A 24,331-nucleotide genomic window follows, 5' to 3' on the forward strand; every position below is an offset into this window, starting at 1 on the left:
CTTCCACTTCGACAAAAGTGAACATGACCAGTGCATCCAACACAAGTTTGTAAAAACATAGCAATAATTAGAATTACTATTTTATGTGCCAGGCACAGTACAAAGTCCCTCACGAAGACTGTCATTAAATCCTAGGAGTTGAGTATTCTTTTCAGTCCTACTATAGAGCAGTGTTTTCAACCAGGGGCGATTTTGGCCCCCACGGCACATGTGACAATGTCTAGGGACATTTTTGATCATCATGACAGGCAGAAGAGGAAGGAGGGATGCTATTGGTATTTAGTGGGTAAGGGCTGGGATGCTGCTAAGTAAGCATCCTACAATGCACAGGACAGGCCCACAGGGGGGGAAAAAAAAACCCGATCCGGTTCAAAACGTCTCTAGTGACGGGAAGAAACTCCAGCATAGAAGTTAAACCACCTGCCCCAGGTCACAGGGCTCAGGAGGGAGGGAGCCAGGAATGACACTGTTAGTGTTAACTCGACTCTAAACCGGCAGCAGCTCTAACATCCCCCGAGCACTGAGCATGCACCAAGCACAACCGCCCTGCCCTTCATTTTAGGGGAGAGAAATGGAGTGACTGGAACTTTGGGACCCGACTCAGACTTCAAAGCCGAAGCATTTCTGCATTGACTATGCTGATTGTGTCTCTCCCTGAGCTGCTAGCACTGCGGGTTCACCGGTGGCCTGACACAGTAGTGGACTCTGAGGACAGCAAAGTCCCTTTCATAAAGGCATTCCTGCCAACTCCAGAGCCAGAGCTCCCGAGACCACTGGTTTGGACACTGGCTCCCTTCTCCTGTGTCCACCTTCTTAAAATCAATGGCACCTACAGGGCACACCCTGGGACAGCCAGCAAGCAACACTTAAACAGCAATACAGCATCCTTTGGTCCTCGAAACCTGGTCCTCACTGTGGTTGTGAAGATTCACCGGCCTAATGGACTTGAAGGGCCTGGACACAGCCAGCCATTAACAAAGAAGATCTATAATAAGTACTGCTGTTGCTGCCATTGGAAGAGGGTCAAATGCTGACCTGCTCCTCCCTACCTTTGTTTCTATGACTCTTCACAAAAGAAGCACATGCCTCGGGCTTGGTTCTGGCCTGTCCATGACTGAGCTGTAAATTCTGGGCTCCCGGAGACCCTTGTGTGAGGGGGCATTCCATTCACTGAATTTGGGGGGGGGGGATCGGCAAGAGCAAAGCTGATAAAATGTTTAAGGTGTTGCACAAAGATCAGACCTGTTACTATAGCTGTAGAGTGTGAAAACAGAAGCCAAAGCATTCACCCTCTGTCCAAACCTGTGAGTTAGCTCCTGATGGTAAGGTGGGATAAGAACCAACCCCGGCAAAGTGGCCAAGTGTCTCCGGCTTGTTTCAGACCCTCGGGTGTTGTTTATGCATCCCAGCATGTCTCAGCAGTTGATTTCCTTCGTTCTAGTCTCAGATTGGAGGCAACTGGGGTGGAACACAGACACACCTCTTATGAGCAATAGTCTTCCACAGAGATTGCCCTCTAGGGCAGCTCTGCGGGCAGGGAGGGATTCACATTGCTGTATTTAGGGGAACTGACTGTCTCTGATTTTCAACTCAGTCCTCCTGTGGGTTTGCCATTGCCTACAGACTTCAACTATGACTCCCCAACTCTGGGCATCCCCCACTTTGGGATTTCAGGTTGGGAATCCCCCTAACCTGAAATCCCTCCCATTTATTGTTTACTCATCACAGTTGGCCCAAGGAACCCTGCTAGAAATTAGGGAATCAAAAGGCTGAATGATGTCCCTATGGTTTGGGTACCCTCCGAACGCTGCCTCTATTCATCAAGATGCTGGAGTTCCCTGCCAGGGCAGAAAAGGGGGGAGGTCCTTTCAAGGGGTCAAGGGGTTTCAAATTAAACTTCTGGAAATAAACATTTTGTATGGGATGCGCCATCAGTTGCCTGACAAACATTTATGGGGTACCCACTCTGCCTGTGAGCTCAGTTTGATGGAGAGATAGCAAGAGATGGTTCCCGAAAAGGCTCCGGGTGCTGTGGGGACACCAAGGAGAGGCGGCTCTTCCAGTCTGGGGTGGAGGAGTCAGGTAACGCTCTCTGGAGGAAGCAGAGCTCCACCTTGTTCCTCTAACCACGTAAGGCTGGGTTGCATTTCCCAGGCATTCAAGGGAAAATAAGTTTTCATTTCTCAAGCTTGCTCTGTTTCAGTTTTACCGGCTACCATGGCTCAATAAAATAGTCAAAGATGGGAAGCTGCCCGCCTCCCTCAGACTACCCAGGTGTGGAAACTGATTAAAAGCAACGAGCAGCTCAGTTAAACCGTGGTCCTTCACTGGATGATCTCCGTGGCAACCCATCCCACAATCTCCTGCTCAAGGAGTCCTGCAACTAGGAGAGTTCTCATCACTGCTAGAGATGCAGCCCTTTTATTTCTCAGCTGCAACATTTGTTAGGACTTGTCTCCGCTGATAACTGAATACTTCAGGAAAGTTCACTATTTTCTGCCCAGAGATCCTTAGATAGCAGTAATTTTGATATACTGCCTATTGCTAAGGAAACTTTAGAGAGGCCTTCCTTGATTGGCATTTAGACCCAGTCACATTATCCCATTACCTTGGCTTTTTAAAAAAAATAAAACTTGCCATGACCTGTTTGGCTCAGCAGTTAGAGCGTTGGCCTGCGGTCCAGAGAGACCCGGGTTTGATTTCCGCTAAGGGCACGTGCCTCGGTTGCAGTTTGTCCCTGGCCCCAGTTGGGGTCATGTGGGTGGCAACCACTCGATGTGTCTCTCTCACGTCGATGTTTCTCTCTCTCTTCCTCCCTCTTTCCCTCCCGCTCTGTCTGAAGATGAATGCAAAAATGTCCTCTGGTGAGGATAAAAATAAATAAATAAATATATAAAACTTACTGATAAGAGGCTATCCCTATTTGTTTATTTTCTTCTTGTCCCCTCCACAAGGCTGTAAGCTTCATGAAAGGAGGACCCTCCTCCTTTCACCACTTAATCCACAGCACTTTTAACAGTGGTGGGCACAGGGTCAGGGCTCATCAAATGCCTGCGCAAACTGCTAGTACTTACTGAGCATTTTCTGAGCTAAAATCTTTAAATCTATGATCTCACCTAATCCTCATACAAACCTTGAGTTAGGTGCTGCCATGACCTCCCATTTTACAGATAACAAAATTGAGGCTTAGAATGGTTAGGAAATTTGCCCTAGGTCACTTATACAAATGGCAGAGGTGAGCTTCAAACCTTCACTGCGACGCCAAAGTCTGCGCTCTGTACCACCATGACGAAGCGCCCCTCGTGTACATCCTGGTTACTGTTTTGGAGTAAGAATAGTCTCACCAAAATCCTATCATGTAACCTGGAGTCTCAGAATTGAAGAGAACTTACTCAAATGCTATGGAAACTCATAAACGCTTAGTAAGAAAAATGGCCAAGAAAAAACCCAGAAGTGATGTCCAGCATCAAACTCGCATACAGGGATGAGAGAGAATGAGAGAGTTTTCCATTTTCTGCCAGTTCCGTGTTTATAATACTACTCTATTAAAGTGGTTTCTCCACCTCCCACAAGAAAGCCACAAAGATATCATCACTTAATGACACTGTCCTGGGAACAGGGACATCGATACCAAACGAGCAAGTGATATATAACTCCTGCTGCCCTATGAGATCATGTGTTATAAACACTACAGAACTTTTATTATCCATCTTGGGCTGAGCAAAACCATATTTGCCCAGCACTCTGAGTAATGGACAGGAATAGATGGATTAGGGCCTTTAAATTCCTGGTTGGAACACATTAAAAGTTTAAGAGCCCTATATAGCTGAGTCAAATGCATGTGCCCATGCTATATAATTAGCAGGCACAACAACAATAAATATATAATTTAAAGGAAAGACCAGCAGGACTAGAATATGCACCAGCACTCTCCCTCCCATGGTAGCCATTCTCCACTTAGTCTTCAGCTGTGTAAATGGTAACCTTGCTGGCTTTGGGCTTATTTTAGTATAACAAAGATTTGGATCTCCGTTTTCTTTCCTAAGCAGTTTATGCTTCTCTCTGAAGTCAGCTTTCAGGCATAAGCAATTCATTGCTCCGCTACTAAACATTCATTTCACTTTGTCTATAAAGACTTAATAAATCAGCCTAGTTACTCTTTACGGAGGCCATCCCCAGGTTTTCATGTATAAAAAATGAGCGTCCATTTTACTAAGTGGAAGTGAACAGTCACCTCGCCTTCAAGGGAGTTCCCTGGGGTCCAGGGAGCTCACAGCAGGCAGGAGAGGCTTTCTCTGAACATCCGGGGGCTTTGCTGTCTGTCACAGAGTCCTGCTGTCTTAACTATTATGGCTTAAGAAGGATTGCTTGGGGTGGGTGAGAGGGTTAGGGAAGAGGTCAAATTATAGAGTCAAAAACCCATGTAAAGAAAATCACAAGGAGCGATGACCCCAGACAAGAAACGGTCCTTTAGTGGGAGACACCTCTGTTCTAGCCATTTCTGGCCACTCTGCATTTTCAAGGGCCCCTATAGAGGCAGCTGCTCTTCCTACCTCAATTTGCAGTTAGAAAAACTGAGATGTTCCTCAACCTGCATGGGACCACCTCTACTAAAGGCATGTTGTTGTTTAGTTTTGTTTGTTTGGCACCTATCAGTCCCCCTTTATTCTGGGGTGATTTATAGGGTTAGGGCCTCAGTCTTTCGTCCTAGGAGTCTTCACTTTTTTTTTTACCTTATTCTGGGCCTCCCCTCAGCCCAAAGATCAGAACTCTTCCCTTCAGCTATGACAGCTGATGGAAATCCCCCTGCCCTCCACTTCCTCTCCTGGACCTGTGTTCTTGGTGTTGATGCCACAAACCTGGAGGGCAAAGCACAATTATCAGCTGTGACATCATCAACTGAGATTCTGGACTGACCTCAACTCTGACCTAAGAGGAGGAAAATTAAAAGGCAAATGCTCTTCCATTACAGGCATCTCCCTTGGCTGTGCCAGAACCCAAAACAAAACCAGTGAAAGTAAAAGTCAACCATGCTAATACATACAGACTGTCTTTCAAATGAGGCCTAAGAAATTAATGATCTCCTTGGAATTGGAACTAATAAAAACAAAGCTGTTTCCTTTTCTCCAGTGGCTAAAAGCTTAAACTCTAGATCCTGCCTGGTTCAAATTCCAGCCCTGTTGCTTAATATCTGTGTAATCTTGGGCAAATTACTTACCTGATGGGTACCTTAGTTTCCCCATCTAGATAATGGGGATAATACTATAGGTACCTACCTACCAGGGTTGCTAGAATTACCTGAGTTAACATATAAAGTGCTAAGAACAGAGACTGAAACATTAAGTACTAATTAAAAATTTTAGCTATTATGATCATGTTAAACTATGTTTAAATTGGACTCCCTTTAAACCTTTCCAGTTTAACTGGCCTCTTCCAGTGGCTCATTTGCCACTGAAAGCTGCCCCCCAAATGGCCTTCCAATCAGATTGCCAGGATGTCTAGCCATAGTACCATTCTAAATAATTTATGGCTTGCTGACTCCTGAAATTGGAGTCTGATAGGCAGTTCTGCTGTTGAACTGTCACACCCTAACCTTTCTAGAGAGAAGGTCAAGTGCTTCCCTCTCACCCTTTGCAGGAAACCATGACATCATCCTTCAGAGAAATTCAACTACCCAATGATTGGTTCTTTCCCAGACTTGACACCATCCCCCCCATACCTTTTCTACATAACATGGTTTAATGGGTTATGGTTTCTGTCAGAAAAGCCCATAAGGTTGTCCACTTGCTACAACACAGGGCTTTAATCAGTTGCTAACTTGGTTGGTGACAATTTAGAAAGTCAGGCCCTGGGAGCCAGTATATGGTTCCCTTTCAGGAAGAGGATTCAGGAATCACCAGGTTCCACCACCCTGGGCACAAAGAGTTAAGAATCCACCACTATTTATCCATCTTCCAGGATCTCCTTCAACCCAACAAAGCCCAAGAAGGCAGCACCAATCCTGGGCTTCCTGCTCCCTTCCTCCCATCCCACTTATCCAAGGCTCAGGTTTTAAAAGTTTGGCGCCCCCGGCTGCTGCTATTCGGCTGGAGAGACCCAGGGGACAGAACCACAGTCAGTGCGCCCAGCTGTCGGGAAAAACGCCAACTATAGGTCCATTCAAGCAAGGCAAAGAGCGCAGGGCAGTAGGCTTCACTTCAAGAGAGATTCAGATATGGCTTGGTCAAGAGGCTCAATCAGTGAACAGCACCCAGAATGTGACAAGACGCGCAGAGCAGGGTGGAGATCAACCACGATTTTACCCTCCAAAAGTCTGTTGCCAGAAGAACAATCTAGGGCAAGAGCTCTTTAATGAACTCCTCCATCCACAGATCAAACGCTTTCTGCCAGATCCTGGCCCACCCACCAGCTTCCTCCCAAAAAATTCACCTCTGGGTAGGCCAGGGCGGGATTTCTCTCCCACCCTGTTCATCGGTGGGTACCCGCGCTCTTACCATTGGCGTTCTTGCCGCAGATGAGATGCTCGTAGGGCTGTAGGACGCCCCAGAGCTCCGCGTCGTTGTTGATGACCATCTCCAGGGCTTCGGCGGACACCTCCCCGCCTGCGGCTCCCCCGCCGTCGGGGCTGTGGCTGGCTAGCACCCTGGCCCGGATCTCCTCCACCAGGTTCTCCATGCACGCTGTGAGTGAGATAGCCGCGTACTCGTGGATGCGCACGGAGATGCGGGTGTCCACCATCCAACGGAAAAAGCGGCCCACGGAGAAGGTGAGGCCGCAGCGCGCCGATTTGCCCCGGCGTAACCCGTCGCCGGCACTCATGCTGTACAGGGACAGCGCCTTGACCGCGGCCAGCGCACAGCTCTCGGCCAGCGCCCAGCTGTGCACCAGGCGCACGGCGCTCTGCACCTCGAAGCGGGTGCACTTGGAGTGCAACACGCTCAGGCGCTGCGCCTCGCGGGCCACCCGGATGAGCGCCCTTCGGAGAAGCCCGGCCAGGCGCCTCACCGCCTCCGCGGAGAACAGGGGCGGCCGCCGGCCGCCGGCGCCTTTGCGAAGCACCCGGGCCACGTCTCCCTCGGTCCAAGGGAACTCCTCCAGCTCGGGGAGGCGCGGACAGCGCGAGAAAAGGTCGGCCACTTCGGGGTCCTCGGGCAGCACCGTGTTCACCGTGTCCCAGCTGTTGTGACGGCTGTTCATGGAGCCGGAGTAGCACCACCAGGCCGCCCCGCGGTGCTGCTGCGCGGAAGAGTTGAGCGCCTGCGAGTTGGACTTGGAGGACGAGAGGCTGAGCGAGCGGCACGAGTCCCCGGCCCCATACCCGGAGTCCAAGGTCAAGTCCTCCAGGGTCTTCAGAGTGGAGCTGTACGTCCCGGCCATGAGGAGCTTGCCGGGGGCGGCCTCGTCGAGCGAGGGGCGCTCACAACTCCATGCTCTCTTCTCCAAGTGGGCAGAAACAAGCTCTAGGCTCTCCGGGGCGCCCTCCTTCTTCTCGATGCTGCGGGACTCGGCCGCTGCATTGCCCGCCCGGCGGCCGCGGGAAGGTGGGCGAGATTCGCCGGGGCCGGCGCCCCACGCGCCTGGCGTCCGGACGCAAAGCTGTCACTGGAATGGTCCCCCACTGCTGCTCCTCAGCACTCCCCCTTGTCCACTTCGACTTCCCTCAAGCAGAGCGTCTGTCCTCGCAGACAAGGAATCCCGAGAGAAAAGGGCGGCGGCGGCGGAGGCGGCAGAAGGAGGCGGCTCCCGGTGCAGCGCGAGTCCCGGACCAGCCGGCGAGAAAGCGCAGGGCAAACTTCTGCCGGGCGAGGGCCGCCTGCACAGCTGGGTACCTCGCAGCCGTCGACATGCAAATAACCCGGGGCGGCTCACCAATCATCGGCCGCGATGGGCAGAGGCTAAACCAATGATCTCCTAGAGGGGCGGCCACTATGTAGATTTCACTCCGCAGCAGGCGAAAATCCCTGGCCCGGGAGGCGGGGCTGGAGGCCAAGAGTCGGGTGCAGCGGCTGGGATCGTGGTGGAGGAGGGGGAAGAGAGAAAGAGAGCGGGAGGGCTTGCGGGAGGTGGGAGGAGAGATCGGGAAAAGGCGTCCTAACGTTAGTCTCTGGGGCTGAAGATGTAAAGAAAACTGTAAAGGAAAAGCCTCTGTGCACTGCCCTCTTCCCGCCATCCAGGGCCGTTCGCAGCTCTCTTTCAAGTCCTTTGCAGCGGAACACCAGCTCCAGCGTTTGGAGTGTGGGTACTGGGTGGGGTTAGGGGACAGGAGATTGGGGGAGGGGGCCCAACTCAAGCGCTCCACTTCTCGCCTAGACTTTCTGCCAAGCCCCCTTCCGTTTTCTGAGACAAAACTCCAGTTGCATTTTGAAGGACGCCCCTGCTTTCTCCTCCTCCCAAACCCGTCAGGTTCTTTGCTATCCAGGCTCTAACCAAAACAGATTTTCTTCTTACCCTGGAACCTGATCAATGGGGCTGCAGGAGGTCTGTGATCCACTCACCCCCACTTCAAATTACACACTCAGTTTTCCGAGTACTGCTCTGGGAAGAGGGTCCTAACTTCCCAAATTCTCAAAAAAGAGTCCTTGACTTCTGTTTCATCTATCTGTCCAATGGTGCTTGCAGTCAGGTGCCAATGTCAAGTGTGTGTGTGTGTGTGTGTGTGTGTGTGTTGGGGGGGGTGTTATTACAGTAAGAATGCAAAGGTGAGAAATGTCCCTAACACTGACCTGAGTTCGAACACCTGGCTGAATACACCACTTCCTAACGGTGTGCCCGTGGGCGAGCCATATGCCCCCTCAGGACTTGATTTCCTCCGGGGAACAATGCATGTTGACTTCCAAGCATCGCTGTTGTAAACCTGTTTCAGGGCGATTGTGTGCAGAGATGGTCAGCCTCTATTTGTTCTAGCAGATTTGCGCCCAGTCCACTCGTTCCTGCTGCTGTTCTGTAACTATTCACATCCACGTGCATGAACGTGCGTGTGCCCCATCCGTGGAACCACAAAACGAAGGAGATTGTGCACGGGTTTTCCCCAAGTCAGCCTTCGCTCTCCTGAATGGCTTCTTTGTGCTGTACCTTACACAGTTCTGACCTTGGGCCGTGAATTGGATACGAACTAGAAATGTCTGGTTTGTCTCCTTCCTTCTTAAATTAATGGACCTTTCCCTGCGAAACTCCCTTTTCTTTGGCAATTCTGGCTTCGTTTTTTCCTTTCTGCGGGTTTTTATTTATGCAATATTGCCGCCTCGTGGTTAAAAGTGGGAACCGAGTCAAAGACGGACACAATATGAAAGCTAAATTCGTAGAGACCAAATTAACAGAGGACGCAAGATACGACTATATCTTATAGAATTGCGATAAGAAGTCAAAGTAAGTAATGAGGTTCAACTTGTCAAAAGTGTGGAAACAAATTTGATGCAATTTAGAACGTATTAGGGAAAATATAATAGTAAGGCAAATGTCGCCCTCTAATGGATATTTAGAGGAAATAAATTCCTCCAAGCTTTTTTTTTTCCTTCCTTTTTTTTTTTTTTTTTTTTGTGGTGCTGCCCCTTGAAAATAACAAAAATTGCTTAACTAGAAATTTACAATAGGGAATTACTGAATGGAAAGGTTATCTGAGAAACTACCTAGAGATTTCTTCGAGGAAAGTAGCAGATGTGATTTATCTTAATATATTCAAGTGTAATGATAATCAAACATGCCAACAGCCAAACTTCAGAATCCTGTGGATGTTAAACTACACCACAAGGATTTGTTCAGAAAAGTTCAGCTGTGGGAAATGCTACTGGACAAACAACTGAGTTTCATTAATAAATTGCAAGGAAGGAAAGAGATAGAGAGGAAACCCCTACACTTAAGAGAGACTTAAAAGACATATCAACCAATTACAACATTTTTTTTAATAAAAAAAATCAATAAACATTTGACCTCATGAAACAATTGGACATAGGGAACACTGCCTGGTATTTGCTGTTACAAAATCATTGTTGCTTTTTTGATGTGGTAATGGTAGTGAGGTTATGTTTATTAAGTGTTCTTATCTTTGAACATCCTGAAATGTGTTTTGTAATTTTTCTCCATTAAAAAGGGAGGAAAAAAATCCGTTTGAAAAAAATTTGATAAATGGGCTAGAATGTTATGAAAGATGATTAAGACTATAAATCTCTTGTCTTTCACATATTCCCCAAAGTCATCTATAGTCCACTTGAGGACTGGAGGTATAAAGTAAACCCAGAGTGTGTCTGTGTTTGTGTGTTATGTAATGAGGAGAAAGAAAAGGAAGAGAGAGAGAGAGTGGTAGTCGACAAGATACACTGAGTCATCTTAAAAATGAACCAACTGATTGATTTCACTTAATCTTTTGGGAAGTTGCAAGTGGGTGAAGTAATAAAACTTTGGATCAAGAAAAAAAAGAACATGGCTCCTTATACATACGTGTGTGTTTAATCTTAAGAATGCAAATTATATTAAACGACAAGGAAGTGTCATCCCAATTCAGGCCTGGCCCAAACATAATCTTTGAAGAAAAACAACTGTCACGTAGCTGGAAAAGTTAAAAAGGACATGATGAAACCATAGCAAATATTGGGAGAATTCCCAGAGGGATGAGAGATTAAATAACAGATCTGGGATCGCCCATGCAAAAATTATATAAGGGACAATGCTTGGAATAAGATTTAGAAATGTTACCTTGGGCAAAGTCTCATTTCTGTTTCTGGAGATTAGGGAACAACATATCCTAGAATTTATCTTAAAAGTGAAGGGGTTATAATGCCAATTATTTAAGTACAGACAGAACACTGTTATTAGAAAGGTAGATTATAACCTTGACTTTGGAGAGTGGTCAAGTTTTAATTTACTTAGTGGATCATTTTTGGTGCATTCTCTCAACAACTTACATTGAACACCTACTGGGTCTGGAACTGCTGGGTGCATTAGACAAGCTCCCTGCCACAGAAATTGCATGGCCAACATGTAGAGACAGGCACACAAGACCAGCTATTTTGCAAAATATGCTTTGCAGAGCTGCTCAGAAACCACAGACCAAGGGCCGTTGCCAGTTCTTTGATTTGCCACACAAGTTGATGAACCTAGAGAAAGAATAGTACAAACATAATGAATGCATAAATAATTAGAGCAACAAGTTGATATTCCCCCCCCCCAAAGCATTTAATAAATAAAATAAAGTTTTTTAAAAGAAGAATGGTACAAACACAAGAAAGGAACTATTCTGTGAAGTGCAAAGAGAGCTGACAAAGGTGCTGGTAGGTAAACAAGCTTGCCATGATTGGCAGAACACTCAGTTGTTGAAAAAGGAACTGATGGTGTAAAAACCATGACATCATCTTTTTATTCCATGCAACCCAGGTTAGCCCATTGCTGACACAGGTATTGTTTTCTGCACCTCACCACTAAGTAGGCATATAGATCATTTGAAACAGAGAACTCTGGAATGACTAAGGGAAAAAAATTACACTTCGCCAGAGCTGTTCTACAGAATAGTCTCATGAGATGATTCATGAAGAAAAGATTTGATCAAGTTTGTGAAATTTTGCATTCTGTTTCTCCCTGTGGTATATTCATGACGCACAACATTTTATTTAAGACTCTTATTTTTTTTTTTAGACCCAGTATATTCCAGGCTAAACTGGACAGAGAATTCTCCCCATCCCTACATAGCTTCTATAAAGTAATTGGGACTTTTTATTGAACTTGAAGCAGAAAAGACAACGGCCATCTTTTATATGTCTGCTCAGTCAGTGGTGGTAGGTCAGGACCCTGGGAAGAAATCCAGATAAATCCCAGATCAGGGCAAGGTTCACCATCTGACACCTTCATAAAGCAGGAATCAGGGTGCAGATGGGTGGTGTCCGGTGTCTCTAAGTGGGAGAGAGAGAGAGTTGGCATCACAGATTTATTAGTTGGTATTATAGACGAACAGGTCAAGGGCAAGAGTTTTAAGGGATGGACTGGAACTTCAAAGCACAGAGCTGAATTAAAACAGGACAGGAAACCCAGGGACTATTGCTAACTCCCCATGTTTGGATGTTCTGTACTCCAATTATCAATTAGCTGCAACTGTGCTCCTCTATCCTAGCATAGAGAATTTCTAGAGTTAAGTATGACATTCAACTCTGCAATATTTACCAAACATTCATCTTTTACGACTCACCTAACATTCTTATCGCACATCTAAAGGGCCAGCCTCTTTTCTTGGAGGTCCTGATTCAGGAAGCCTGGGGTGTGATCCAAGTAAACGTATTTTAAACAAGTATTCTCACATGATTCTTATCAAGCAAGTTTGGGAACTAAAGCATTTGCCTCTTAAACCTGAAAGTGCCTTAGGACTGGTTTAAAAATACTGATTCTCGACCCCACTTGCAGAGATCCTAATTCAATAGGACTAGAGCCTAGGAATCTTCCTTTTTAACCAGCGAGTGTCAGGTGACTCAAATGCAGGAAGTCCAGGAAACTGGCGCCACAATTTCCCAGTCCAGGAAGTTGCGGTGTTCCCAGCAGGTGGCGCTCTTGTTCATTTTGCTAAAAACTTGCACCAAAAAAGTCTATTTCTTTACTCAGGAGCTTGATTTTTAGAAAAGTATTAAATCTCCCAAGTGGATAGATCTAGGACCAAATAGCTATGACTGTTGATGAATTCCTTCTCATTTTGAAGATGTCTCTGTCTGTCCTTAGGCAAGGATGCGCAGTACTGGGAATGATTGTAGACAGCCCAGTGCACATGAATTACAGATGGGACCAGAGAAAGAAAATGATTCTCAGCATTCAGACAGTGATATCTAGCCTTCTAAATGCTGACTTAATTTGAAGACAATTAAAGCTACACATCTGGTGGAAATATGTCTTGATTTAGCACTAAAGGCTTAAAAATTGAACCCTATTGTAGTCTTTAAAAAAAAAAAAAACAAAAACAAAAAAAACCACTCCAAATCCAAGTAAGACATCCACTTGGAATTGAAGAGGTTAGTGGGCATTAGGGTCAAACCCTATATTACAGATAAACACTGGAGTACAGAACATTTCCCGGCTTACTTTGGCCAGCAAACCAGGATCAGACACCTGTAAAAAACAAGAGTTGTCTACTTCTAGTTGAATGATCCTAGTTGTACACTTTAAAAATTTTTTCATTACTGAAAATTCCAATCATACACCAAAAAAAGAATTTTATAATGAACCTCATGTACCTTTCACCCAGCTTTAATAATTATCAGTTTATGGCCAAACTTGTTTTCACTGTTACCTACTTCCCCACTGCCAAGATTTTTTTTTATCCTCACCCGAGGACATTTTTCCATTTTTTGTTCAGATAGAGCAGGAGGGAAAGAGAGGAAGAGAGAGAGAGAAACATCAATGTGAAAGGGACACATCGAGTGGCTGCCACCAGCACGACCAACCAGGGCTGGGGACAAACTGCAACCGAGGTACGTGCCTTTAGCGGGAACCGAACCCGGGTCTCTCTGGACCACAGACTGACGCTCTAACCGTTGAGTCTAACTGGCCACGGCGAAAACTGATGCTTTTAAAGTTTACATTAGGAATCTAGGATAGCAACTTTCAGGATTTACATGTTTTCTTTGTTTATAATTTGTATTTGGAAAAATAAAATGAAAATAAGTGTCAATCATAAACCCACCACTTAACAAGTATACAGCCCTGGCCGGTTAGGCTCAGCGGTTGGAGCGTCAGCCTGCAGACCAGAGAGTCCTGGGTTCGGTTCCCGCTAGGGGAACATACCCAGAAAACAACAACAACAACAACAACAAAAAACCAAGTATACAAAGTAGGAAGTGAAAGTTCTTTGTTTATTCCTTCAGGCTCATGTCCCTTAACAGTTGGGTCTTTCAGAATTTTTCCTTCTGCTTAATAGACACACATCTCTTTCTATACAAACTCAGATACACACACTACCCTTTTTTCCCCCACATATATGGGATTATGAAATACATATGTTCTGCAAGATATCATGTAAATCTTTCCAAGTTAGTAATATATTTTCCTGTATGTACAGTAATATATGGTTAATGACTGAATAGTATTCCATTATATGGCATACTATAATTTCTTTTTATTTTTTAATCCTCACTCGAGGATTTTTTTTCCATTTATCTTCAGATAGAGTGAGAGGGAGGGAGAGAGAAACATCAGCGTGAGAAACACATTGACTGGCTGCCTCCCACACGACTCTGACGAAGGCTGGGGATGAGGTACGTGCCCTTGTCTGGAATTGAACCCGCAACTCATTGGTCTGTGGGCCGACGCTCTAACCGCTGAGTCAAACTGGCCAGGGCTCATAATTTCTTTTTCAAGCAGCTTTTCTTTCTTTCCTTCTCTCTCCCTTTCTTCCGCTTTCTCTATTCTTTTCTTTTCTTTTCTTTTCTTTTTCTTTCTGTATTTCTTTATCTTTCTGTCCTTCTGTGTTGTACAGACTGTGATAAACCCATGCAATTATTTCTATATAATAGATTCTTAGAAGGGAGTTCCCATAAGGCTGTCAGCTGATTTCTCAGAAGAACTTTTGCAGGCCAGAAGGGAGTGGCAAGAAATATTCAGAGTGATGAAAACCAAGAACCTACAACCAAGATTACTCTATCCTGCAAAGCTGTCATTTAGAATCGATGGCCATAGAAAGAGTTTCCCAGACAAGGAAAAGCTAAAGGAGTTCATCACCACCAAACCATTATTATATGAAATGATGAAGGGTCTTTTTGAAGAAAAAGATAAAATATATGAACAAACAAAATGGTAATGAATATATATCTATCAACAATGGAATCTACAAACAAAATGAACAGGTAGAACAGAAACATTCTCATAGATACAGAGAACATTTTGTTGGTTGCCAGTTGGGAGGGGGGTTGGGAGAATGGGTGAAAAAGGTGAAGGGATTAAGAAGCACAAAGTCATTGCTAGACTGACAAACCTTAAAGGGGAAGGGGTTGGGGGTGGGAAGAAATAAACCAAAGAACTTATATGCATAATCAATGGACACAGACAATAGTGTGGGAAAAGGCTGGAGGGGGCAGGAGTGGGGAGGAGGGGGTCAATGGGGGAGAAAATGAGGAACATCTGTAATACATTCTACATTCAACAATAAAGCTTTAAAATAAAAATAAATAAATAAATAAAGCTCCTATAAACTCCCCCAACCCCTGCCGCCAAAAAAAAAAAAAAAAATAGATTCTTAGAAATGGAATTATAGTTCACAGGATATACACTTTAAATTGTTGAAAGATATATCACCCCCCCCCACACACACACACACAAGCTAATGTTGTATTAGTTTACTACTACCTGCTGCCTTCTCCTATCCTAGTTATCTTCTAAGGTTCCACAGTTTCTACTGTCCCAGCTTCCCCACGAACGCTCCCTAGCAATCTAGTCCCTTTTAATGTGCCACTTCCTTACCACTTAGTGCTCTGGTCTGCTTCACACAGGATGTTATTAAAACAATGTATTTGTTAGACGTATCTAATGAACAAGCTTGATGCCCTCATTGGGCTCACCTTCTTGGCTCTCACTACTGAAGACCTGGATCGGCCGTTTCTCCAGAGATCCCTGGTTCCTTTCAGTGGGGCCTCCCGCCAGCCTCCTTCCCAATGAAACTTCCCATAACCCACCCACCCCTCCCCCGCTTCTGCTGTTGTCATCCCTCCTTAGAGTGCATGTAACTGTTGTTCACTTGCCTGGTTTTTTCCCATTTCACTGTAGGCACCTTGCAGGCCGAGACTTCATTCCAGTTCGCTGTGTATCCCCAGCTCCTACTAGCAGAGGCCCATGGGAAGCGGTCACGATTTGTGCTGAGTGGATGAGTGAATGACACTTATCATGTATGCCCAATAAAGTGATTGGATTGTGTCACGGGTGTGTGTATGTCTTCTTTTCAAGTCCATCGCCTGTTTTCTTTCTAAGATAGGAGCCTATCTCCTGGTGGGGCTACACGCATTTTGTTTGTTAAGATTGTGCTGCATAGGATTTGTAAACTCACAAAATGCTAACATTTAGAACACTCTATCTTTAATTATTATTTTTTTTAATCCTCACCTGAGAATATTTTTTCATTTATCTTCAGATAGAGTGGGAGGGAGAAAGAAGGAGAGAAAGGGAGAGAGAGAAACATCAATGTGAGAGAGATACAGCAACTGGCTGCCTCCTGCACAACCCCGACTGGGGCCAGGGACCTAACTGCAACCGAGGTATGTACCCTTGACCCGGACGAACCTGAAACTCAATGGTCAGCGGGCTGATGCTCTACTGCTGAGCCAAACCAGCCAGAGCAGAATACTCTCTCTTTAAAACAAATGATTGAAGATTAAGTAGATTAGTTGGAAAGAAATCAGATTGCAACAAAATACATTCCTTAGGCCAGCAACAGGGAAATGTCACCCCAAACACTTAGTCCCCAACTGAAAAAGCACTAATGAAATAGCTTTTCCCATCACCTCACAACCTCACTACAAAAATTATATTTTCCAAGGAGCAGAAGAAATACAAAGTGTGCATAACCAATGGACATAGACAACAATGCTAGGGGAGTGTGGAGTGTGGAGCAGGATGGGGAGGAGAGGGTCTGGGGGAGGGGGGATGAGAAACATCTGTAACAAAATAAATTAATAAAAATTGAAAAAAAGCCCTGGCCAGTTTGGCTCAGTGGTTGAGCATTGGCCTGAGGACCAGAGAGTCCCAGGTTCGGTTCCTGCCAAGGGCACGTACCACAAAAAAAAAAAAAAAAAAAAAATTGAAAAAAGAAAAAGGCTATTCTTGGTTATTATTATTATTATTATTATTTTTATCCTCACCCGAGGATATTTTTCCATTTTTTTGTACAGATAGAGTGGGAGGGAGAGAGAGGAAGGGAGAGAGAGTGAGAAACATCGACGTGAAGGGACACATCGAGTGGCTGCCACCCGCACGACCAACCAGGGCCGGGGACAAACTGCAACCGAGGTACGTGCCCTTAGCGGGAACCGAACCCGGGTCTCTCCGGACCGCAGGCCGACGCTCTAACCGCTGAGCCAAACTGGCCAGGGCTATTCTTGGTTATTATTAATTTGACATTATATAAAGTGATGACCCAGTCCAGCTAGTGTGGCTTGGTGGTTGAGCATCGACCCATGCACTGGGAGGTTGCCAGTTCGATTCCCAGTCAGGGCACATGCCCAGGTTGTGGGCCCGATCCCCAGTGTGGGGCATGCAGGAGGTAGCCAGTTGATGTTCTCTCTCATCAATGTTTCTATCTTTCTCTCCCTCTTCCCTCCTCTCTCTGTGAAATCAATAAGGAAAAAAAATTTTTTTTTAAATAAATAAAGTGATGACCCAGATTATGGCATCTTAATAACAAGAGTAAATGCCATTTGACTCATCTCCTCATGCAGGAGTCTGACATTACAAACTGCTCTCTGAAATTCTTCAGGAGCAATTAATGTAATAATGCTGATTAGGCAACTCTGTCTTTCTGTCATTTAAAAAAAGACTTTATTTTTAAGGGCAGTTTTAGGTTCACAGCCAAACTGAGAGGAAGGTACACAGATTTCCCATATATGTCCTGTCCCCATATAAACAAAGCTTCCCCTGTTATCCACACCCCCCACCAGAGTGGTGCATTTGTTAACCTGCACTGATGCATCACCCTCACCCAGCATCCATAGTTTGTTAGAGTTTACCCTTGGTGTTGTACATTTTATGGGTTTGGACAAATGTTTAATGTCATGAATCTACCATTATAGGACCATACAAAATATTTTCATTACCCTAAAAATTCTGTGTTGTTCTACCTATTCACCCCTCTCTTCCTCCAAACCTTGGCAGCCACTGATCTTTTTACTGTCTTCATAATTTTGCTTTATCCAGAATATCCTATAAGTGGAATTCATCTGCCATATAGTTGGAATTCACTTTCAAAGTGTTGAAGAGAAGACTAAAACTGGCCCTTGCTCTTGGGGACTCTGTGTTTTAGTTATCTGTCATTGACTCCTGGTTGTTTCTAATACTTGATAACCTGGGTACCATTATGCTCACATAGGACCTGCCACAGAGGCGCAGGCTGACTGTTTATCATTGAAGGGATTCCCCACCTCGTTATTCTGCTTCTCATTTTCTTGCATAAGAATTTAATCTTCAGAGAGCAATCTGCTCTTTATTTGATCAGCTTGGAGTGGTCCAAGATCACACACAAGTTTGCAAAAGAAAACGTACCCATGGTTTTGGCTAGCCACGGCTCAACGTGGATCAAGAAGAACTTTGCAAGAGTGCGCTAATGTAGTTTGAGATACAAACACCAATATAAAAAATAATATCTAAAACAAACAAAAAAACACGTGGGGAGGTATTCTGCAAGTTATCCCAGGTAGCCTGTCAATCAGGCTTTAAGAAGACATTGTGGAAGCAGTCATTATCCTGTGTTGTCCAGCAAGGTGACACCTCCAGCTTGCTGCAGGGGTAAAGGCCACTGGCCTTTGGCTCATGCCCCTTTGATCAAGTTTAATCTACAGCAGCTAGTCCTAACACCCAAGACCACAAAAAGCAACTGAGCTGGGAGATATCTATTACAGCCATTGTCTCTCAATATGACTCTAGATGAGGCGTTTAAAAGGTTACATTTTGAAATTTGTGGTAAAGAAATAGGAATGGGCACAGATATTTAGCAACAAAAAATCCATTGCAGTAGTATTGCTAGTAATTGCAAAAAGAGAAAAAAAAAAAAAAAGAGAGAAAATGTTTAACAATAGTAGATTGCTAAATAAATAACAGAATATCCATGTAGTAGAATAATATGTAACTATTTAAAATGATGGGGTAGAAATATATCTTTTTTGTTGAAATATGTTCATGATATCGTAACTGAAAAAACAGATTACAAACCATGTATGGTTTGGTCCCATTTTTGTTATAAAAATAGAAAAATTAAAATACTGAAGTGCAAATGGGGCTTGAGGCAAATAAAATAGATGGGATTATAGTTTTAAAGTATCTTTTAAAAAAACTTGTCTGCATTTTCTGATCTTTGTAAAATAAGTATGTGTTGCTTTGTTACAATAGAAACAATACATTTTTAAAATAAAAGTACAGGGCCTGGCTCTAGTAAGTATCATGGAAATAAATAAATGAACCAAAGTTTACATAATGTCCAGTTTTCCCTACATAGCAATTAGTGCTATTATGATGCTTGATAAAATTGTTTTAATAGCACATTTCACATCACGTTGTAATTTATCTGTTTACCTGTCTGCCTCCCCTTCAGCCCAATCTCCCCCAGGCCTGGGATTATTATCATTCATCTTTATATCCCTAGTACATGGGTTGTGAATCTAGTAGGTGATGAGTAAACACCGAATAATTGAGTTAACACTACACTGAAGAATGTTGAAAGTTTTCAATTATAGTTTCAAGGCATGCTGTTTATAATCACACCATCCATCTTTATGTAACCAAAATGTAGTCACTCTACTTAATTGTGTTAAATCAAACTTTGACTTGAAAAAAGCAGTGGTACCTTAAACCCAGATAATGATTGAAAATATTGGGGAGCTCTATCCCCAAACAACCAAATCAGATTCTCCTGTTGTAAATAACACTGTGGCCAAAAGCCATTTCACCAAAAAAAGTCCTTGAGGCAAAATTAAGACAAAACACCAGGGACCAAGGGCTGAAGGCAGATAATTCCTGGAATTATATTTGTGTTGTGGGTGCTACATCAAAGATGTCATCAGGTTTGGGAATCTTAGAAAGTATTGCAGGAAACAGCAAACAAAAAACAATCATAATACTCAGTGCTTTCAAGAGGATAAGGAAAGGGCTCGGCTGGTGTGGCTCAGTGGTTGAGCATCGAACATGCACCAAGAGGTCCTTGGTTCGATTCCTGGTCAGAGCACATGCCCAGGTTGTGGACCAAATCCTCAGGAGAGGGGCATGCAGGAGGCGGCCAATTGATGTTCTCTCTCATCAATGTTTCTATCTCTCTCTCTTTCTCCCTTTCTCTCTCTGTAATATCAATAAAGGAAAAACAATTTTTTAAAAAAGAGGATGAGGAAATGAATGGATACTTAAATGCATTCTTTTTTTAGAGATTAAAACATACTCATCAAAAGCCTTACAGTTAAGCATAACTTTTGACCCAGTAAATCTATCTCTGAGGATTTATCCTATGAAAATTATTATGGATGTGTGCAAAAAATGAGCTCTAAAGATGTTCACCACAGTGCCATTTATGATAGCAACAACAAAAGAACAAACAAAATAAAAACAGAAACAATATGTCCAATAGCAGAGAATTGGCTAGCACAATTATGGAATACTCATTTAGAAAAATACCTTGTGGCTACTATAAAGATACTATATAAATATATTTTCAGACATGGAAAGATGTTCCCAATACATTGATACATTTTTTAAAAGACATAATACAGAGCAGTATGCAAAGTAGACCTGGTTTTTGTAAATGAGAATATATAGATGGATCAAATATAATCAGTAGTGGTTTTCTCTGGAGGAGGAAAATTATGAATTGTTAAAAATTCCTTTTGTTTCTCTGCCTTTTCTGAGTTCTTTGTTGTGAACCTATGTTATTCATATAATAAAATAGGAAGTCTTTTGCAAAAACATACACATATTAAAGCATAATACACATAGGGTCAGAGGAGTAAGGTTTTTTTTAAAGCCAGTTTTTATACAGCACTTACTACACACCATGCATGATATCAACTAAGTTACATTCATTACCTTGTTTAATCCTCATTACATGCCTATGATTAAGTCAGTAGAGCCAGGATTGGGACCCTGGAGTCTAGCTCTAGAGTCTGAACTCCTAACAAGCACCCTACTTTCAGGGGACAAATCTAGGTGGGTGTCTCCCTGTCCTCACACCTCCATGATGTCCATTTTTCGTGTCTTGTTGATTCTAGGAAGGTGGAGGAGAGCAGTAGGTCCTACTTAATGGCACGTACCAGAGAGAGGATCCTCAAAGGTGACTTCCAGAGTTGACTTTGACAGTGATCTTAGCAATGTGCAGTGAATGAAATGGCCTCCTGCCCTACCTGCCCTACATGCTAAATTTAGTTCCTTCACCTGACTGTGGATACCAAAGGTCCAGTTCCAGTCTCCGGAATTTTCCTGGTAGATTTCGCCTATGGTAGGGCCTCATTATCCTATTCTTTTTAATCTTGGTTTCGTCTTCAGCAACTGCTAGCACATCTTCAGAAACACATTAATGCTAATATGCTAAAGGACATGAGTGTGATGGTGACACGTCACACTTCCAGGTCACGTGTACATATAAATAGAGGCCTTCTAGAAATCATTTCTAAAGTCAAAGAATTCACCATTCTCAGGGTAGATGTTTTGGACACTGCAGGGAAATGCTTTAGTCATTCATCGCTCAGCTGGCTGAGCTAACAGCTGTTTCCAGCTCCCTTCCCCTGCTAACTTCTCTACTAAGGCTGCAAAAGCGAAATACCCCTGTTCCTGCATCTCAGGGCGCGCACGCAGCACAGTGCTGGCCAATAAGATGGAGGTGGCCATCTATTGGGGATTTGGATATAAAGCTCTTGCTTTTCTGATAAAAAGCAAAATGTTAATGTGTGTACCCTCCAAGGCCACCTCTGCTGCGCCCCCCGCACCCCCACCAAGTGCCTTCAACTTGATACCTAGAGCTGTTTCAGTCATTTGTGACCGCAAGGAAAAGGCCAGAAAAATCAAAGAGATGCCAACCCAGAAATCACTGAGCACTGAACCAACACCAGCAGTTGCCCATGTGCAGGTGTGTGTGTGTGTGTGTGTGTGTGTGTGTGTGTGTTCATATCTGAAAATAACGTTTGTTAAACCACTGTTATCCAAAGCTGTCTTTGAGTGATACACACGTCTTTCCAAAACAAACTGCAGTTCGATTCCATGGTTTTCATTTCGCCAAAACGTTCGACTGTGGTTCCCACACTACAGGATGGCAAACCAAACCAAAGTCCACGCAGTTGTGTTTGTTCACAGCATTTCTGAGCACGTTATGTGCCTTTGTTTAATTTGTGGCTACTTTAAAAAGAAAAATACTAAGGTTATAAAATAGGCGCTGCTGTCTAAGGTTCATTGCGGCTTAAGGAATGTAATCTACAGCTTCTCTGATCATCTAGCTCTACATTACAAGGATATTGAAATGGGTAAATTCGGTTTTCTAAATTTAAGGTCCTTTATCTCATTGCAGAACAGAACTTTTGAAATAGTATCCCTGAATAATGTTTTGTAATTTCACATGCCCGGAGGGACACGCAAGTAGAAGGATGTACAAGCTGCTGTACAGGATGTATGTCAACGTGACAGCTGAATAAATTGAGGATCAGTACCAGCTTGCCCTGCTGCTGGGCCTTCCTCAGTGATTTCAGGTTCCCTGTGAATCAGCACCTAACTCCAGGAAGTCGGAGCATTGTGTGGTTAGTGACAGTAGCAGAAGGAGGGTAAACATCCCCTGGGGTCATGTAAAATGTCCTGTCCTCACTCTTTCCATGTGGCTGCTTGAAAGACTAGATTTTGCAGCATCTGGGGCCAGGAAGACCCCCGTTGAACTTGAACCTAGAAGGATGTGCACCTGAAAACCTTACCTGTCCAAGGACTTTTCTAATTGCAAGTCAACATCCCCCCTTTCTGCTTAAGTAAGGCTTCGCAGGTCCGGGTTCCTTCTGAACTTTACTGCAATATTCTCACCAGTAAGAATGAGATTTATCTCCTCTTTCACTCTGTGATGTGTGTCCGTTCTTCTGATGGTAACAAATAATACCATCCACAGAGGTACTTTAAGAGTGAAAATCATGACAAGTTCACAGATACCATGGTATGAGTGTGCTGAAGCCCTTGTAGTCATGTTAATTTAAACGTGAGTCACATGAGAGGTTTGAAGGTTCCCCCCAGGTTACACAGCTTGCTAGAGTCCAGAATTGAGATGAAAATCCATGGGGTTCTGACTCCTAGGCCAACACTCCCTACGTTTCAGCCTGCCCTAATCAACCTGGCCAGCCTTGGCCTCTAACAACCACCGAATTTAGCCAATAAGAAAGAGACCCTGATGGTAGGAAAAGCAAGTATGTTCCAGATTTGACAGGTCAGAACTTCCTGACCTTGTGAAGAAAAGACTAGTTGGCACTCTGGGTTTTCTGTGCACAGAGATGCAACTGATTTTGTAATCCTATTGTAACCCTTCATGTTGAAAATTCACGTATAGAACCACTGAAATATATTTGGTAATTCTCTCTAGTTTCCCCCACTTCCCTATTAGTTGGAAAACTAAAGTAAGGGGCAATGTCCTCGGCATTTTAGATGTTATTGAATTTGCTTGAGGATTCAATAGTTCCTCTTATGCTTCAATGCATGAAGTGAACCATCATTAATGTACGACTTGCCTTTGTTTACAGGTTCTCTAATGTGGTTACAAGTTTTCTTGGGATGAAGCCATCTTTTTATAGAGTACAGTCTTATCATATTTTGGGACCATCCAAACATTTAAATGGAACCCAGATGTTAGCTCAAGCCTCCCACTGCAATCCTAGCCAGGCTTTCTGCACATTCCTAGTGAGATTTCCTTCTGGCCCGTTCCAGCTCCCACAGGACTCTGGGGTCGGCCCGAGGCATGTCTCCTTTGTAGGGATCTGCCCCTAACATGTACAGGGACCAGTCCCTAACATGTACAGGGACCTGCTTCTAAAAATGTACAGGTCCCAGAGCCGGGCAGGAATAAGAGGGAGGCTCACATAACAATTGTCTAAATATGTAACAAGCTGTTAAATAAAATCTGTACTGTTCTCCTACCTTGACAAATACGCCTTTACAACAAGCTAGAAGGCCGGGTTGAAATTTACGATTTTCCCAGTCCAACCCCTTCTTTTCTTCCTGTGTACCTCCCCCATCGTCTCAAAGTGTAATCATTGACATCCCAGCATGTCTAGGCTCTGGACATTCACCCTTAACTAGCTACCTGCTGGGGCAAACCTTAGTCTTAGGGGTATGTACACCAGCACCATGGGCTATATAGTCTGGAGGATGGACCCAAGGACAAAGCTTGCACAGGCTAGACATGGACTGGGGCCCTTTGGAGCCTGGTCTAGAAAGAGGGAGAGTGTGGTCCTCAGAGCAGCAGCAGCAGCACCACCCAAGAGTTTGTTGGAACTGTACAATCTCAGGTCCCCCTGCAAACCCGCTGAGCCAGAATCTGCCTCTTTACAAGCTCCCTGGGGGATCCCAGTCACACTGTAGCAAGAGTAGCATTGTTTTAGACTACGGCTTAGAGTCTGGGGGTGGGCCCCTCGAGCAGAAGGAGAATACTGCCTTTTGCTGTATTTTT

At 44.3% G+C, this 24,331-nt stretch overlaps 1 protein-coding gene across 1 annotated transcript in view; it reads right to left on the reverse strand.

Moving 5' to 3' along the window:
• The window catches only part of ABTB2 (ankyrin repeat and BTB domain containing 2), a 167,276-nt gene extending 159,546 nt beyond the window's left edge, over window positions 1-7,730 (reverse strand). Inside the window, exon 1 of the mRNA XM_036258268.1 lies at window positions 6,495-7,730. Coding sequence (XP_036114161.1) covers window positions 6,495-7,377 — 883 coding nt within the window. The 5' untranslated portion in view covers window positions 7,378-7,730. The remainder of the gene's footprint in view (window positions 1-6,494) is intronic.
• Window positions 7,731-24,331: the final 16,601 nt, after the last annotated feature.

This window comes from Molossus molossus, unplaced genomic scaffold (genome assembly GCF_014108415.1).
Source record: "Molossus molossus isolate mMolMol1 unplaced genomic scaffold, mMolMol1.p scaffold_m16_p_13, whole genome shotgun sequence".
Taxonomy (NCBI): Eukaryota; Metazoa; Chordata; class Mammalia; order Chiroptera; family Molossidae; genus Molossus; species Molossus molossus.